Raw genomic sequence first — 19,605 nt, 5'->3', positions numbered from 1 at the left:
ATATGGGATTCCCATTTTACTAACTGCTTGATGATTAAGTTTGACAAGTTTGTGAGTGCGTGTTGTATATGCGTGGGTTCATTTCAACATTTATTGCAGACAAAATTCTGCCATGGCATCACTTTCGCTAGCCATTGGTTTTGTGGAGGTGTAACTATGCTATTTTATTTTAAAAAGGGGAAGATGTTGGAGCTCTGAAAGTTAAGAACACTAGAATCAGAACAAACTGAGAAGGCTTGTGATTGGTTTATTTTGTACAAGTTGTAACTGTTGATCTTCTTATAAGAATACAGAGTTCCTTAAGTACCTTTAAATCATATCTATTTATGTATATTTTAAGACGTTTTTTGTGATTTGAAGAAAAACAAATTGTTCCGCGTAACGAAGTAAGAATTTATTCATCAGTTCATCACCCCGGTCTAAGTCTGGCGGAGTTATCTCTCTTAATGAACAAACGCTCCAGACTTTCCGCTGATGATCGGAAAAAGTACATCGAAAATGCTATGCACATGTATAGGGGTGTGCATAAACGAATACTTAACGCTTTGGTAGTGAACCTTCCAACTTGCTGTTCGCACATTAATGATTTAAACAAGAAAATTGGTTTAAATGAAAAAAGTAGAATTTTACAAAAACAGCATGGTTAATTTACTGAATATTGAACGTCATGCCATTTACTTATTGGCGAATATATTGAAACGAATGAGGAATATAAACTAAACCAGAAAGAGGTAATTCTAAAATTTAAATGGATTAAAGGCACAATAGTGCAGCTGAGGGTGAATTTTCTTGCAAAAATGTTGAGACATTTATGTATATCAACTGATTAAGTACTATTTAAAAGGCAGTTCTGGGGTAATATCAAGTACGTAGGGGTTCTCGTTATGATATACGAGCTCTCTGAAATCTTCGTACGTAGAATAACGAATCTATCGTCTCCATAATCCCGCTCGGCAGTGATTGGCAGATCCCGAATGAATAACACACATAATTCCGGTGACCGAAATTTGCATAATTATAGGCCGCATTGTAAACACTGAAGATGATGACGTAAAACACAACCACGCTACGAGACCGCCCAAAATGTCAACAACGGTGAGTACGATCTTCTTCTGATCTCGTTCTTTTCTTCTTATCCTTTTCCTTTCTAATTTTAATTTTGAGAGGAAACAATGAAATGTCTGTAGAACTACTTTTATAGTTATATTTCAAAGTTTTTGTGGTACGAGAATAATTTAAATCGACGTGTTCTGTACCCACAGGTACTCACTCTATCTCTTGCCCAGTAGAATTCGTACTCCCTCACGTCCCCACCACTCAATTTTATAAATGAAAAGCATCAGGAATATTTAAAAAATGCTCAAAATTGAGTAATTTCATTAATCAATTTATAAATTCTAACCAGATTGTCACCAGTGGACCCCTAACACCCATCTTTCTGACGTTTCAAACAAAGCGGAAAAGAATTTGTGTACTTCCCCAAGTTAATACTTTACATACACAAGGTTTTAAATAACCTTTTTTTTTTTAAATCTGCGACTAGAATATGGAATCCAGGTTCAAAACTCGGGGCCATATCATAAAAAAGTACACACACACAAACGTACAGTCACTTGTCAGCTGAAGTTTGACCACAGCTTTATTCTTGCACATGTTCATTGGGTATTGTGCACACTGAGTAAATAGACACATAGACTTTGCTTTGGTGCCCATTCGAGGAAAGTAGGGGCCCTTTTTAAATTTTGGTTCCCCACCCCACCCAACACTTGACCTGATCCAGCCAAAAAACTTCCATCAAATCACAACCTCTCATGTATTAATTTCTGATCCAAAGTTAGCACTATATTCCTATAAGTTTGAATACTAATGATGAATATATTAGTTGTCAAATTATGAAATACATTTACATATTAAAATTCATTAGATAGACTTAAATCAGCTCACTTTCAAGCTCAATTCTAGAGCGAACTTTAAGAGGAAGAGGAAGAGGAAGGATGAGGCATAGAACAAGAAGTTGAAAAACCAGATGGGGGAGAGGAGGAAGACATGCTGTGCAGCCTAAAGACTGAGCTGACCAAGCTCTACACATAGTTCAGACAAGGCAGACAAGAATGAGGGTAATTGTTTATTTATATCTTGCAAAACAAGTATTGATAGCTATTGAAAAATATTTGGTACTAAGTAACTTGGCAAAGACTCTAATATCTATGTCAGTAGTGTTTTGCACAACTTAGAAAATGCATACTTGTATTAAAGGATTAGTTATTTTACCAAACAATGTATGTTTAAACTGCTTTACTTTTTGTTGCTACTCAACACCCTACCCCAATATGATTTGATAAAGGAAGACTATGCACAAATACCATAGAAAATACAGAGCCACCTCATTTATATGGCCACCTTATATAATACTAAAATGGTAAAAGTATTATGGAGACAATCACATGGAGTACTCCATTGCATGGTGAAATGCATATAATTGATATGAAACTAAATACAAAGGTTTTAACATGGGTCACTTAAATGTACAAGGTATAGTGGAAAAAATAGAACAGATTAAGTTAATGTTGTCTTCCAAGGAAAATAATATGCATGTTTTAGGACTCACCTGAAACCAAATTAAATGCTGGCCACAATGATAATCTATTTCACTGTCGTGTTGGCATCCGTTAGTCTCGAGAGACGATGGAACTGCGCCCATGAGAGATGTCCCAGTTGGTGGTTGTGCAGCGTCTGCTGTGGCTAAGTAGTCGAATGCGGGAGTGGCAGTCCCTGCTCCACTTGCTGCACTTGAAGGTTGTGTCAGGTGTTGGTTGAAGCTGCTTCTTCTTCCTCTGCGATCGTCTTTCATCAGCTAGCAAGCGTTGCTTGTCCTCTCCGGCTTTCAGACCAGTGATCAGAGCATGTCGCCAGCTTGATCTGTCTAGAGCGAGCTCTTCCCAGGTGTTGACATCAATATCAAGGGCTTTCATGTCGTGCTTACAGACATCCTTGAAGCGGAGATGTGGCCGTCCGATCGACCTTTTGCCAGAGGCAATTTCCGAATAAAGAATGTCTTTGGGGATCCGTCCGTCATCCATCCGACGTACATGGCCCAGCCATCTGATGCGGCGTTGGCGGAGGAGTGTGATCATGCTGGGAATCTTGGCACGCTCGAGCACCTCGTTGTTTGTTACTCGATCGGTCCAGGTGATCCCGAGTATGCGTCGGAGGCATCGCATGTGAAAGGCGCTCAGTCTTTTCTCTTGTGAGGCGTACAGAGTCCAGGTTTCACTGGCATACATGAGAGTGCTTAGCACGCATGCACGGTACACGGTGATCTTAGTACTCATTGTCAGCATGCTGTTGTTCCACACTCTCTGCGACAACCTGGAGAGAGTTGTTGATGCCTTTCCGATCCGCTTGTTGAGCTCAGCATCGAGCGAGAGGTTGTTGGTGATGGTAGAGCCGAAATACATGAACTGACTCACCACCTCAAGTTCGTAGTTGTTGATGATGATGCTTGGGGGGAGGGGGTCCGCGTCCGGAACCATCACGTTTGTTTTCAAACTCATCACATGCTTTAGCAAAGCAGGCCATCAGGCGCTGAAGCTCAGCTTCTGTGTGGGTGGCTAGAGCAGCATCGTCTGCGAAGAGCATGTCCCTGATGGTTACTTCACGCACTTTGCTCTTTGCCTTCGGTCGTGCCAGGTTGAACAGTCTGCCGTCTGATCGTGTGTGCAGGTAAATCCCTTCTGTGGATGTCCCAAAGGCGTGCTTGAGCAGGACTGCGAAGAAGATGCCGAAGAGCGTGGGGGCAAGGACACAGCCCTGTTTAACTCCACTGCGGATGTCAAAGGGGTCGGATGTTGAGCCATCATACTGTACTGTGCCTTTCATGTCATCGTGGAAGGACTGGATCATGCTTAGCAGCTTTGGAGGGCAACCAATTTTCGCCAGGATTGTGAAGAGTCCATCTCTGCTGACCAGATCGAATGCCTTGGTGAGGTCTATAAAGGCCAGGAAGAGGGGTCTGTGTTGTTCTCTGCATTTTTTCTGCAGTTGCCTGACAGAGAAGATCATGTCGATTGTGGACCTCTCTGCGCGGAACCCGCACTGCGAATCTGGGTAAACTCTGTCAGCAAGCGTTTGCAGTCTGTTCAGGATGACGCGTGCGAAAAGTTTACCCACGATGCTGAGAAGTGATATGCCCCTGTAATTGTTGCAGTCACTTCTGTCGCCCTTGTTCTTGTACAGGGTTATGATGTTAGCATCTCTCATGTCCTGAAGTACTGCCCCCTCGTCCCAGCACTGGCAGAGGAGGTCGTGCAGGTGTGTGAGAAGCACGCTACATCCACACTTGATGAGTTCTGCTGTGATGCCATCCTTCCCTGGGGCTTTACCTAGGGACAGTTTCTCTAAGGCCTTCTTTAGTTCGTCTACAGTAGGTTTCTCGTCCAGTTCGGCCATTGGAGGGAGGTTTTCAATGGCGTTGAGGGCATCATTGTTCACGTGGTTCTCTTTGGAGTACAGTTCGGAGTAGTATTCCACCCAACGCTCCTTCTGCTTGCCCTTGTTGTGGATGGTATCGCCTGTGGCAGACTTCAGTGGTGCTGTCAGTTTCTTCGTGGGACCCATTGCTTTCTTTATGCCATCGTACATGCCTCTGATGTTTCCAATATCTGCTGCTGACTGGATACTCTGACAGAGCTGAAGCCAGTATTCATTGACACACTGCCGTGCTAATCTCCGCACTTTGCTTCTGGTAGACCTGTATACCTGTAGTGTCTTCTGACAGGGGGATCGCTTGTATTGCAGGTGAGCACTGCGACGCTCTTCTATGGCTGGCATGAGTGTGGCAGAGTTAGCCTCAAACCAGTCATTGTTCTTTGATTGCTTCTTACCTAAGATCCGTGTGGCTGTGCTGTATACAGTCTCTCTGATGTAATCCCATCTTTCTTTGGCACTGCCGTTGGGGGGTTCTGAGTCAAACGTCTTGGAAAGAGCATATGTGAATTCCTCAGCCTTGTCTGGATATGATGTCTTGCTCACATCAATGCGTGGTTGACCCTCTTGCCTAGAGCGAAGGATCTTCTTTGGCTGAAGCTTCATTTTGCAGCACACCAGCGAGTGGTCGGTGTCGCAGTCAGCACTGTGGAAGGTACGGGTAAGAAGCACACCCTTCATGGCTGACCGTCTTGTAATGATCAAGTCCAGCTGGTGTCAGTGTTTAGACCGGGGATGCCTCCAAGACACTTTGTGCTGTGGCTTTGTCTGAAAGAATGAATTGGTGATGCTGAGTTCGTGGTACGAGCACATCTCTAGAAGGCGCTGCCCATTCTCATTCATCTTCCCAACGCCAAACTTGCCAAGACAGGAGGTCCAAGAGTTATGATGGACGCCCACCCTAGCATTGAAGTCGCCCAGCAAAATCAAGTTCTCTTCCTTGGGAATTTTGTCGATGAGCGAGTTTGAATCATCATAAAACTCATCCTTGGTATCTGTGGCGGATCTTAGTGTGGGAGCGTATACACTGATCAGGTTGACAGGCCCGTTTGTGGTGTGGAGGCGGAGGGATAGCAGTCTTTCATTTCCTTGTTGGCAGGGTTCTATCATTCCCAGCAGAGTGTTCCTGACAGCGAATCCAACACCAAACTCTCTGGCTTCATCTGCGCTCTTTCCTTGCCAGAAGAATGTGTAGTTCTTTTCTCTGAGGGACCCAGAATCTGGTAGTCTTGTTTCCTGTAGTGAGGCGATGTCGACTTGGAGCCTTGCAAGTTCGTCGTTGATGACTGAAGTCTTACGAACATCACTGATTGTCTGGAGATCATCTGAAAGCCCAGTCAGCATGGTCCGGACATTCCAGGTACCTAGCTTGAGGATTGAAGTCTTCTTTTTTATTTTTATTTTGTTATTTCTTGGTGCAGTAGTTGCAGTCCGCTTGTCAGGTACTCGCGTACCTTAAGCCTTACGCACCCAGCAAGGCAGGCGAACTGTGGCGGGACAGCACCTTATTGGCTGGGGGCTGCCCAGTTTGAGGCGGGCGGTAGCTGTCCAGTGAAACATGTTGGTCTCTCCCACCGTCAGAAGCAATCCCTGGCGTCTGGCTCTACGCCAATCGAGCGGTCACTTATAACCGGTAAACTGCTGCTTCCCGTGTTGTGTCGACGCTATGGAGCGAAGCTGGAGTGTCCTCTCCAGGGCGCAAGCTTGGGCAGGGTAATATGGAAAATCAACTGTTGCCCATGCAGCTGATCCCCCCTCTCCAGGCAGCTGATGGATCCAAGGGAAAGGACAAGCCGGTACGTCATGGCACCAGCTGACACTGAAATCAATGCCAAGTCGCCTTAGGGACTCCGACTCCGGATTTTCTGTTGGGGTTTACTCCCTTAGCCTTCCTTTAAGAGGGTATAGTCGCAAGGCAGCGAAGGTTTGAAATCGGTTAACGAGCCCCATCTGCCCGAAGCATCTGGTTTTGAGGCGCCAGAAGCTCGCCTGTCATCCCTTCTGCAGTCAGTTTAAACAGGTTCCGCCACTCGTGAAGGCCTGGAGCTGGATTTCACTGTCAAGGCTACAATAAACCATTATGCAGGGACAGAGAGACAGCGGGCGGGGGGGGGGGTCTTGTATACATTACAAGATGTAAATGCAGAAAGGCGACTTGTCTTGAGGTCACATGAAATTGGGAGTATTTGGGTGGAAATTTCTCAAAATAATGCAGAATCATTCCTAGTTGGTTTCATTTATAGGTCACCTTCCTCCAAAGCAATTTGGAATAACTCTTTGAAACAAATAGAAAATGTTCATGCACAGGAGAAAGAAACATATATACTCTGCAGTGTAAATAAGGACCTACTCAATACTCAAATAAGGAGTAACTGGATGGAAATTTTTGAATCATTAGGCCTAGTCCAGCTGGAAAATGAGCCCACAAGTGTAACAGAAGTATCAAGCACTCTTACTGATCACATTTATACCAACCTACCAAACAATGTGGCTTATGTTAATGTACCAAATGTTGTCTTAGTGACCACTATCCTACTTTTTTGACAACAAAGGTTAAATGCAACAGAAATAGGAAACATACACACAAAACTATCACTTACAGATCTTTCCAAAATTGAAGTAAATAACAATTTCAAGATGACCTATATAAAGTTCCATGGAATATTATCCAAAATTTTGATGACATATGTGAAGCTCTAAAAGTGAGGATTTATTTATGAATGTAGTCTCTAAGCATGCATCACTAAAAGTACATTGAGTAAAGTATGAAATCCAGCCTAACTGATTTACTACTGAAATTCTAGATACTATGAAGACACGAGACCAATCGAAGGCTATGGGAAACCATGCACAATATCAAGTATGGGGAAATAACATAACAAGTATGATTGAAAAGGCTAAAAAAAGCTTTTTATCAATCAATGCTTGAAAACACAAAGAGCAACACAAACTCCATTAGGAAAGTCTTCAGTGAACTCATTGGGGTAACACACAAAGATCAGACAAATAAAATTCACTCACTTCTGGTAAATGACACAAAAGTCACTGATGTCACTGACATTGCAAATATTTTGAGTGATTTTTTTTCACTAACGTTACCACTAAGTTAAAAGAACCAGTGACAGAAAACAACTATAATGAACTGAAAAATCCCTAAGGAGGTATGTTTCTCTATCCCACAGGTATAAAAAAACTGCTAAAAAATGTCTCAGTAAATTTAATATCAAGAAAGCTACAGGACTTGATCAGATTGGTTCACCATTCATTAAAACTTCTGCCTCAGCTATTTCAGATAGCATAACATTCATAATCAATTTAAATATTGCAACCTCATCTGTCCCCAAAATATGGAAAACTGCAAAAGTAATGCCTATGCACAAATCTGGTTCTAAGAATGATGCTGATAACTACCAGCCAATTTCAATACAACCAAGACTTGTCAAAATTGATTGAAAAACATGTCCACGACTCGTTCATGTCATATTTAACGAAACAGTTACTGTTACACCCTATTCAATCAGGCTTTAGACAGACACATTCATGTGAGACTGACTTAATCTCTCTAACTGATAAATGGCTTCAACCACTTGATCACAGTTGAATAATAGGATCTATATTTGTAGACTTCAGGAAAGTTTATGGGTTGGTGTACATGAAATTCTTTCAAGAAACTGAAAATCAACTAATGTGATGAAAGCACAATTAGATGGTTTACTTCAAACTTAAGTGAGAGAACACAGCATGTTTATATAAATAATGTTCTGTTGTAACCTGGAACAATTAGATATGGAGTACCACAAGGTTCAATTTTAGGTCCATTACTATTGATACTATTTATTAATGGCCTACCACTTTTTACTAAGGGACTCAATTTCATCTACAGATCTCTATGCAGATGACACAACATTGTCAGACATCCAAAACACAAAGCACAAACTATAAATTTATTTACAGGATGCCCTAAACAAACTGGACAACTGGTGCACATGCAATGGCATAGTGGTAAATACTGGAAGAACTAAAATATTACTTATCTCAACATGGCAAAAAAGAACAAATCTTGGTAGTGATGAACTATGTCTGACATGGAAGGATACAAATTTGCAGATGGTTTGTCATGATAGACTACTTGGTGTTTTGGTAGATAATAACCTATCATGGACTGAACATGTCAGTAAAAAAGTTAATTCAAGTTTATGGCTTTTCAGTAGGATAAGGTACAGAAAACTATTTTATAACAGTTACATACAATCCTATTTAGACTACTGTAACACAGTGTGGAGTACTTCAAATGATAAAATCATAGCAAAGCTGCCACATCTTAAAACAAGTGCATTCAGGCTATATCAATCCAGAAAGTATGCAAGGGAAATTTTAGCTGGTAAGTTAAAATTATTACCTATTAAAGACTGAATCCGGTTGAGAAAAGCCAAATTAATGTACATGATATCCAATAATAGTGCTCTTGAATATTTACAATCACTATTAAAGTATAGGCTACCTGGTAATACTCCACAACTGTGATCCATGTCTACCAAACAGTATAAAATTCCCAAACCAAATAAGGAATTATTAAAAAATGTTTCCAGTACTCTGGAACTTTGCTCTGGAATAGTATTCCAGTTGACATTAGAAATGCCAACTCTATTTCCTTCTTCCAAACCAATATATACAGCGGCTTCAGAGATACACTTAAAATAGATAAATTCCTTTGTATGAGGGCCTAAAGGTAGATTAGCTAAAATCATTTCATATATAGGTATTAGTGATCTACGCTAGTGGCATACAAACATTCAATACTATTAAGGTCAACTTGCTCTTTTTTCAATTTAATTAATAAACCAACTTAAGTAATACATTTATTAGTTTTATTTTTTTAAAATACAAAATGGTAACAAAAAGTCTATGCAATCTTACTTTGGAGTTCAGCAATTAGACCTGACTAGATTGCAGTTTTTAAAAAAATTAGACATGTACAGAATTCATATAGCCATTTAAGTCTTGTGAAATAAATACTACACTTTTATTCTTCTGTTTTAAATATGATGCATGCCTTAATGTGTATTTCTAAAGCCCCAAAATATGTTAAGATAATATTATATGTGCAATATCATGATAAACATAAGGACTTAATAATCCTAAATTGTTTTATTTATCCAGAATTAAGACTGAGATGAAGGCTTGCAAGAAACTTTTTTTTTCTTCATATTTGATCTAACATTTTTGGGTAAGAATTTTAATTGCCCAGTCTGCTTGGCATTCAATGTTTCCACCTTTGAACTGGTGATTACTTCAAATGATTTCTGTATAACAAATTTACTCAATTCAATGGCAATTTTGAAATTTCTTTAATTCTTTCAATATCTTTTATATGATCCTTAAGCGTGTTATTGCCAAAGCTTAAAATTTTTATGTACAAAATGTATATCACAAAAGGTACGAATATCTTGACAGGTATGTTGGCTACTTTACAGAAAACCTCTTTCTGTATACAGGATATGTGTAGCACACGCCTATGAATGTACAACTTGCACTTTGTACCAATAAAATCAAAATACTGCATCAATTTAGACACAGAATTAAAACTTTGATAGTTACTCTTCCAATACAACATTTACAATGAATTCCATTTCCAAGGTGGACTCTCAAAGATTGATAATTCATGTACATAAATGATTGTTGTAAATGTTATTTCTTTGCAACCACTGTGAAAGAATTTTAAAATTGTAAGCTGTCCAAAAACAGACATGCATACAAATGCAAATGATAAGGACTTTGTTTTAATTTACAATTGATACTCATCGAGTAGATTCTTTTCATTACCTGAATTCAATGTGGGTACCTCACTATACTAATCAAATCTAAGCTGCAATCAGCCATTCCTATTTGATCCCAATGCAGGAGTCTCTGACTTCTAGAAATGCTCCCCAAAAACTTTGAGCTGTCCATCTTAACATAAACTATCAGTTCTAGTTGCGATGGAACTCTCAGTGTTCATGTCAAAATAAAAACCATGTGCAGTTTTGATCCACGTGTATTTCACAGTGGAATTTGCTGTTCGAAGATGAATAACATTTGAATAAGCGCATGTTCCTACTATTTCTTAAAATATATTTTTTTACATTTTAGAAATAGCATATTACAATTGGAATAATTTTTCAGATTTTTCAAGATCTAATCCTTGATGAGGCTGTACTTGCCTTGTCCAGGATGTACAGACGAAATGTTCTTGTCATCAACGATAAAGTTGACTTAATGAGTGCCAACAGTCATGCTACCTATAGGCAGTTCATACTACGGCAACATGGAAGGATGTGGTCTGGACAGAGACATGTAATTCCCTCTTGCTGTTTCTGGCAGATACATGACAAATATCCAGATGGACAATACACTGGCTTCATCCCCTCTAGGCTTGCATGTATGAGTTTGTATATAAATGAATACAATTGATTTTATTCATTGTTTTCTTATAAATGCACATAATATTGCATCAAACAATAATGCTTTCAGATTTTTTTAACACCAGTCCATTTCTGCCTATAAACAATGTGGGCACGAAGATCATAAATAATCAATATAAAAAGTTTTCAGCTACTGCAGATACAATATTATACATTATTTTATTTTCAACTACTGATATTTCAGGATATTATATAAAGTGTAACCTGCCTTAGCTGACACCTCCATATATCAGACACTGTTTCATATTTTACATAACTAAAATCGAGAGATCTCCTTCACCACACCAAAACTAGAGTTGATGGTGGTTCTTGAGGTGCCAGGTTTCTACAAATTCTCCTGGGATCATCTTCCTTTAGTTCTCTTCTCCTCTGCATACCCTGCTTTCCCTCAAGTTGACAGATGAAGGCTTTCTTTATAAACTCCCTGATGTGAGGATGTTTTCTTTTCCTTGCAAGGGTAGACAGACCATCTGCCGCTTTTTTTGTTGTAACATCGATGCCTGTTTTAAAGAAAATTTTATTTTCTTAACATGTGTGACAAGCATCCCCATGCTAACCCATATTAACTTTTTGCCCAATATTAGAGCCTCATGATCAGTTCCCAAGAAGGAGTTGTTGAGGGGTTGTTTTTGTTCTTATTTGTTCTATCCACAAAATACTATGTGAGACAGGATGCATTTTTGCCCATTCCTTCAGAAAGCAACATGTTTTCATGAACAGGTATTAGCTAGTAATCATCATGATGACAGCATCTACCCCAAACGTCCTGAGGATATTCCATAAACCCCATATATCCTTAATAAAGTGTGTCACTCCTCTGGGAAAGTGCTATGCATATCACTGGATCTAATTATTAGACTTGCATTGCTCAAATCAAAATAAATATCCACTAGAATGATAACAATACTAATTACAAGATCTGTATGCATGAAAATATTAAGATTCCTTACCACAAATATAAATGTGTGCCAATTGTTGCAAAATGAATTGTATCTAATACAAAGTTTTCATAACTTGTACATGTGAATAATACTCTATTCGTCTGATCTTCAGGCAGGGATCATAATGCACAATCAATATATAAAATTATTTCTAATGTCCTGTAGTGAAACAAGCTTACACTATCTCTCCTTTTTTGTTTCTCATTACACCTCAGCCACTATGGATATTGTGATCCAAAGCAGCTAGCTCATTCCTAATCCTGTACACAGGAGGGATGTATGAAAATCTCTTGGGACTGTACATCATGATTTGCTGATGAAAAACTTCAAGCTCAGCAGTACTTCTGCAATTATCAAAAACATGTATCTTGTAACATGTGTTATTTGTAATCTGCTAACAGATGAATACAATTATTAAATAATCATTACTGTTGGTAATTTTTGCATACATAAAATCTTTACTGAAGTGTTTGTTGATAGAGTGTCATGGAATTGTTTATACCTGATATGCATGTATTATACCTGAAATTACCAAAGACTTGAGAAGGAGAGTCACTATACATGTACACCTCTCCCTCGATCACTCGCGCACAATGGGGTCCAAAAACATCGACCGCACTATAAGCGAGGGCGCGAGTTACCGAGGGACCTATAAAAAACTAATAAAGAGATGGAGATCGACAGAGAGAGAGGCGAAAGGGGGGGGGATTGCATTGTTAAATACTCATTTTATAATCGTGCTGAAAATAACTGTGATTAAATATTTCTTTATAAACGTGTTGTTCGTTTTTCTTTATAAATTACCTTTAATTTCTGGATAAAGTATCTTGAAAAGATCGTAAAAACAAACAGTATTCCACGAGGTATCAGTACTCTTAACATGTGTATCGCTAAACACATTGTGTATTACGTCACTGCTTTTTGTGTTGATTTGGATACATTCTAGTTTTATTGTTTGTTCAAAATGAATCGAGATTTCTTTTATCAAAAAAGATAACATTCATATCGAAAAACGACAACGTCGAAACTTGTATTGCTCTAAAAAAAATTCTGCTATCACTAGATAGATAGATAGATAGATAGTTAGATAGATAGATAGAGTAAAATGTAAAAAAATAAATTCACAAAGATAAACCATTGCCAACCATGAATTTAATGGGTCTAAACGTCAGACATGTAAAAAAAAAAAAAAGAAAAAAAAATATTTAAATACAAATACGCGAGTGAGAATACGACAATATTTGCAGTTTTTTACACAGTTAACAAATATAAATTCACGTTTTGAAAAAAATCTGTTTATTTATTTTGTGTTGTCAGTTGATTTCTCTGCCGCCGAGCAAAATCTCTTAGGTTTCTCAACTGAATTATCTTCACAGAGTCAACATTTTGGGTCTCCAGCCACCGGATGGCAACATTAAAAGATTCTATTGCTTCCTGTGCAGAGGGGGGAGGTGGAACAACATCTGAATCGGCTTCACTCTCGACACTAGGGGTGCTCCAATTGGAATCGTCTTCCAATGCGACTCTATTTGTTACAGAATGTACAATCTGAGTTTTGTCTGGCATCATCCGATAGCATAGACCAGGCTCATCACAATTATAAACTTGGTCGTCTGTATATCATCACGGGTCAGTATCTCTCGGAGTTGGTTGGGATAGCTAGATGCGGCCGCCTGATTTGTTGAGCGTATCTCTCCCGACAACGAATTTTGTTTTATTCCATGTCGGCGCTGGAATCTCCAAAGCCATCCATGGCTTGCCATGAAATCTGAATCAGTATCCATAGTTTTGGCCATTTTCTCTGCCTGGGCCTTGAGAATTGTTCCCGAAATCGGAACACCTTGTTCACGTTGCTGTGTGAACCAGGTGTACACAGCATCATCTAATTCTGTGTCGTTTGCAGTACGTGCCCGTTTCCGTTTAAATCCATCATCAGAATCAACTTCATGCAAATAATCCCGAAATTTCTGCTCATCCTTGAGCCAACCTCTGAGTGTCGACTCGGCAAGTTTAAGTTCACTACAAACTTTTGATCTTGATTCACCATTACGAACCCTCTCTATGACAGTAAGCTTTTCATTCACCGAGTACGCCTTTCGCTTGATTCCCTTGCTCTCCATGATCACATTTACAAATGATTAGGATAAATTACTGATTAATATATACTTTAATGACATTAAGTACATACTATTTGAAACCATGTTCGATTGGTCCAATTAAATTGATTGATGTTGAGACACGATATTGACCACAAGAGTTTATGCATGTATGATTTGCATTCCTTTGAACTTTTGTATTGTACGTCTTTTACCTGATTTGATACAAAAGACCGACTTAACGTGATAAAACAAAACAGGTCTATTTTAATTGATTTTTACAATGCAACAAACACTTCCCCAAGTCGTCGATCAAAACGCAGCCGGCACTTAATTAGGTTCTCACAGATGTGCTCGCGGGCATCGATGTGACGGTCAATTGACTCTTTTCATGTCTGAATAGAAGAGAACATGCAACGATTATACTGCTTACACTGCAACACAATGAGAAGATTAAAACACTAATTTCCCCTGACAAGACATATTTAATTAGTGTTCATTTCATTCAGTGTTGCCACCTGTTAGCATTTACTATAATTCATTGATCGCTGTTTCGCCATATACATATACAGTATTATTATTTACAGTGAACTGAGAAAATATTTTTTCGGATAAAATCTAACAAGATATGTGATTCCTTATTAAAACCTGAAAATTTCACGATGTTGATTCTAACTTTTCGGGCACTAACCGCCATTTTCGACGATAAAACGGGCGATATATCAAGGTTTCATTCACCAGTTCTGATCACATTTTCTTCATTTTTTAAAAATATTTTCTTTAAAAAAAAAACGGGATTTACGCCGGACACCGCGTTATAAGCGGGTTCGCCAGTTATCAGGGCGCGAGTTATCGAGGGAGCGGTGTATCATGTGCACACATCTTATGAATTCTAACTTATTCAGATCTTCAAATGGTAAATATATACAGTAATATATTATTTAGTTGAGAATAAAAATATTTAAAGTGGTCTTCACATTTTTCTTTTAAATACCATGCAATTGTTGCAATCCTGAAATGGCATACCTGAAATTTAAGTAATACTCCACTGTTTAGGAACCTTTGGTCCAAGAGCACCTGCGCCAAGGTTTTCAGCACTTTGGCTTTCTTCTTGGGATCATCTTCATCAAGCCAAGGCTTTGTCAGCTGTTTATTCTCCAGGTAAGGTTCATGAAGACATTTGTTAATGCCTGGCCATGTGAGAGGATCTAGTCATGTGTATTTGTGATGGTACGTAGGACACTCCTCAAGATACTCTGAAAGAATGCCACAATCAATACCTTTAGCACCTAAAGCTGGTCTTTTTTGTCATGGTGACCCCATATTGATAAGACAACATGATTTATATCATAAAGCGAAAGCTACATTGTAGAACTGGCTAATAGTTAGCGTAGCAGGATTCAAATTGTCCTCAGATCATTGTTCCTTCAATATTCCACATTACTCTGACATTTCAAATAAATTACTTTTAATAAACTACATACCTAGAAGATTTGGTGATGAATATATATAGATAAAAAATACAATTAAAGAAATCAGAAGATAAGGATTATGCACTGTAATTCTGATTTCATACAAAAGTATACAATAGCAAATGTTTACATATATGTTTCAAATAAAAGGACTGAAAACTCACAAAAAATTGTCCATAGCTGCAAGCAGTCTTGCATGAAAACCAAAACTGGTTCATGTCTTGGGACCATTGTAATAAAGCCATATTATCCATTTGTTTGGCAACCTTAAAAAGTAGGTAGATAAAATAAAGTTAAAAATGCATGAAGAGCAATCATCAAAACAGAAACAGCTTTTCAATTTCAAAAGTGTTATAACAGTAAAGAGTGAAAACCAACAAGTCATTTAATTCCCAAGAATAAAAAATGAAATTTAAAAAGAACTTACAGTATTGTAAATTATATCCCAAATAAATTATATCACCAGTCCTAATGAATAAAGTTCTAATGAACTGCCAGTGGTTTCCAAAAACAAACTTCAACTGTTATCTCAGTATTTTGTCTTTAAATTAAATATGTCTTATGTGCATTCATCATGAGCTAAGTGGATAAATGGGAAGAGGGTGTTAGCAAGAACTGCATGTGGGACATAGATACATGTATAAATGGGAAATGGCATAAAGAAAGCATATGAGGCATGTAGACCCAATTTCAATATACAATCACTGGTCCTCTAAGTACTGAGTGGGAAAAAAAACCCAGCTGTGATTATTGGGTTAGCCAGCACAGTATACTGGAACTGTTTTGCATAACCAAAACAATGACAGTTCAAATTATGCCTTTTTCTATGCATCAAGTGGCACAGTTGAAATACCCAACCCCACTTCTGAGAAAGCGAAATTCAAGTTTTTTTTTTTTTTTTTTTTAACTCAAACTAAGAAAATCATGAAGTGGGAACTCAACCTGCTGGCAGTTATAATAATGTCCTTTATCAGCATTGCATTTTTTACATCATTGTTTTCAGCAGAATGACAATTGTAAGACAACCCCCACCCACACACAAAAAAATCTGCAAGAAATTTTTCATTTTTACCTTCCTGATTCAATAGCAAATACTTCAGATACTGAAGGTGTCTTCATTCTCTCAGTATGTTGCAAAAGCACTTGGCCAGGTGTTGATTTGAAGCATGAAAATGTACTGGCCATCGGTTCTGTATGCTTGGGTTCATCTTTTGCTATATTCTTTGTAACTTTTTACCTTAAAATATGAATTAAATATTCATTTGTATTATAAATTATGTTTTAAATCTGTTTCTTTGTGCACTGTGTTAAACACTTAGAAGTGAAATACTTCATTTAAGCAAGAATACATAATAATAGATCTAAAAAAATTCACATCAATAAAACTAACTTGACTGCAGCTCAAAACTTTAACTGATAACAATCTGCCAGCCATATATTATGGTAGCACTACAACATCCTTTTCTAGCATGACTAGAGATCCTTTTGTAATTGTAGTCAATAGAGTGCTTTATAATAGATTTACTAGTAGTTGAAAGGTGTACAATAAAATCTTATTATTTGTTCCATCACGTTTACATGATAAAGTTATTAAACTTTTATGCAAGTAATGTGCATGTCACATTAACCTAAGGTGTGTGTGTGTGAGAGAGAGAGAGGGATAGATATGATATAAATAATGATAACGCTTGTAAATATATCTAAGTTCCCTCGCCGAATTTAAAAAAAACCTGTCTCACGAAGATAATTGACAAGTGTACAAAATGACCTTTATGAGCACGCTGTTATAAAAAATAAATAATATATTCCACCCCAACATGCAATACACACAATGCAGTCACCGAGTGAAATTTTGATCAGCCGATCACATCTATTTTGGGCATATTACAAAGCAAGTCCTTGTGCAAACATTGTATTAATAAAACAGTGTGCTTTCAAACATACAGCAGGAACAAAATATTGAAAAATGGAGAACACTTATACATAGACATCACATTCACTTGATTCTGGGGAAACTAATGTGTATCACCATATAACACAGACATTGGCTTACCTGTCCAACAACAACTTCGTCATTTCAGTGTATGATGTCAGTCCTAACTCTTACATCAATTCTCTCCATCGAACAAACTGGTCCTCAAGACGAATCCTTGATAAGTCCCGTTCGGTTTCTCAGACAGTTTTTCGACGTTTCTTCTCGGAAAGCGACAAGCGCGGGCGACCTTTACGTTTTTGACTCTTACGTGTGTCCGCCATTTTTGTTTATAGTAGATATTTAAATTACAACCACGTGACTCATAACCCGCCCACTGGACGAAGATGACGTATACGTTTTTGTGGTCACGTGAGGCTTCCGTAACAGTTCGTGACCTACAAGTTTCAATTAAAGCGGGCCCCCACAAAAATTCATGTTCTCTCGTTTATTTATCAATTGCCCAATTTAATCTTCTCAAACTCAAGGTTATTTTGAATTATTTCAGCTTATAAGTCGACACATTTCGCTAGTTACATTATCTGTAACATTCACAAAATTACAGACACTCTGCACTATTGTGCCTTTAAGAGTCATTATCATACTAAATTTAGCATCGCTACAGACCATGTGATTCTTTTTATCTTCCTTCACTCTCTTTCCGTTGGGCGGTTTACCTGTACATTTTACCACCATTCAATGGTCAAGAGACATCGTCGCATGATACGAGCAAAAATCCACAACGCTCGCTTTTTATGGGATTGTTTCTGTATCCTGCTACGATGGAGAGAGAGAGAGAGAGAGAGAGAGAGAGAGAGAGAGAGTGATGGGGTGGGGGAAGCAAAAGGGCTTTTAATAAGTAGCATGTCTACTCCAAGTAGAAAATGGGGATTATCAATATTTATTTTGTATTATTTATTTTTGTTGTTATTGATTTATGAGTGGAAATTCATCACTGATCTAGAGAGTATAGAAGCGAAATCCTCTACTCTTGAAGAAATATTTATATATACGTATTAAAACCATGTTTATATATATATATATATATATATATATATATATATATATATATATATATATATATATATATATATATATATATATATATATATATATATATACTCTCATACGTTAACACCTGATATATGTCGTACTGTTGTACCAAAAACGCAAATATTTAAAAGAGTGGCGAAACCATTAGTTAAAATATATAGTTTTTGATACCAGAAGATGAAATATAACCGGTATTAATGGAGAAATGAACATTTTCTTTTTTATATACCAAATTTGCTATAAAATCGAAGTCTAGAAGATTGAACACATTCTTCGGCACGCTCATCTCCACCCCTTTTTCATAAATTCATCTCATTTTCATAACCTGTTTGTATAAATATACTTAATAAAGCGAAGGACTGGGTGGAAGTAATCTGTCACAGTAAATTACATTTTTGTCATTTTGTAACCTATCCGACCCTGTCTAAAAACAATGCAAGTCCACTTCAGCACTGTATCAGCAGATCTGTCGTTGTTGTCAAGGAAATACGGGCAAATAAATTAAGAGATACTCGTACGGCGTCTTGTCAGTTTTTTTTCTTCCAAAGATTCATTTCCATGTCTGAAATATACGACAGTTTCTATTTATTTATTCTAGCTCACAAAGTACTCATTTATTTTTGTTTCAGGTACAACTTTTATAGGCACACACACTCAAGCGTCGCATGATCATGATGGGAAATCATATTTTCACATGTGAAATTTAAGGTTATATTTATAATAATAGGAATGAAAAATATGACAACTATTTCGCCAATATGTCTCTATGTTTCACACTTAACGACTGTAGGTGACTAGGGCTTTAAAATGGTGATATCAAGGAATTTGAGATACCACTAATTTGTGATACTTCCATTGCGTATTACTAGGCATTTATCAGTATTTCTTTCAATAGTGGGCTATGCTTCAACAGCAGGCTATCGCTTATTTGCTCTCTACTTACATATATTTTATACGATGTCAACTAAGAATGTTAAAAAATTATTTATGTCATTTAAATAATCTAAAATGTCATTTTTGATAAATAAATTGAAGCAAAAATTGTTGTCGTCACTGTGTCTGTCTAACTCTGCCGTCCAGTGTTGAATTCCTAGGACGAGTCACGTGACCTTTGAACCTACTGCC

At 37.8% G+C, this 19,605-nt stretch overlaps 1 protein-coding gene and 2 long non-coding RNA genes across 3 annotated transcripts; 1 reads left to right on the top strand and 2 right to left on the bottom strand.

Moving 5' to 3' along the window:
• The first annotated feature begins 2,007 nt into the window (after positions 1-2,007).
• LOC149799087 (P2X purinoceptor 7-like) lies at positions 2,008-10,937 on the top strand. Its single transcript, XM_089957025.1, has 2 exons — positions 2,008-2,117; positions 10,648-10,937. The coding sequence occupies exons 1-2, from the start codon at positions 2,112-2,114 to the stop codon at positions 10,933-10,935; spliced, it is 294 nt and encodes a 97-aa protein (XP_089813151.1). The 5' UTR covers positions 2,008-2,111; the 3' UTR covers positions 10,936-10,937.
• Positions 10,938-11,088: 151 nt separating this feature from the next.
• On the bottom strand, positions 11,089-12,233 carry LOC149799086 (uncharacterized). Its single transcript, XR_016420868.1, has 2 exons — positions 12,067-12,233; positions 11,089-11,446 (listed from the first exon to the last, which is right to left on the bottom strand). It is a non-coding gene; the product is annotated as an uncharacterized LOC149799086 (long non-coding RNA).
• Positions 12,234-15,621: 3,388 nt separating this feature from the next.
• LOC149799085 (uncharacterized) lies at positions 15,622-17,857 on the bottom strand. Its single transcript, XR_016420867.1, has 3 exons — positions 17,509-17,857; positions 16,528-16,692; positions 15,622-15,721 (listed from the first exon to the last, which is right to left on the bottom strand). It is a non-coding gene; the product is annotated as an uncharacterized LOC149799085 (long non-coding RNA).
• Positions 17,858-19,605: the final 1,748 nt, after the last annotated feature.

The sequence above is a fragment of the Sinohyriopsis cumingii genome, chromosome 5 (assembly GCF_028554795.1).
Source record: "Sinohyriopsis cumingii isolate HCF-2022 chromosome 5, ASM2855479v2, whole genome shotgun sequence".
Classification (NCBI taxonomy): Eukaryota; Metazoa; Mollusca; class Bivalvia; order Unionida; family Unionidae; genus Sinohyriopsis; species Sinohyriopsis cumingii.
This window is presented reverse-complemented; position numbering and strand designations above follow the sequence as displayed.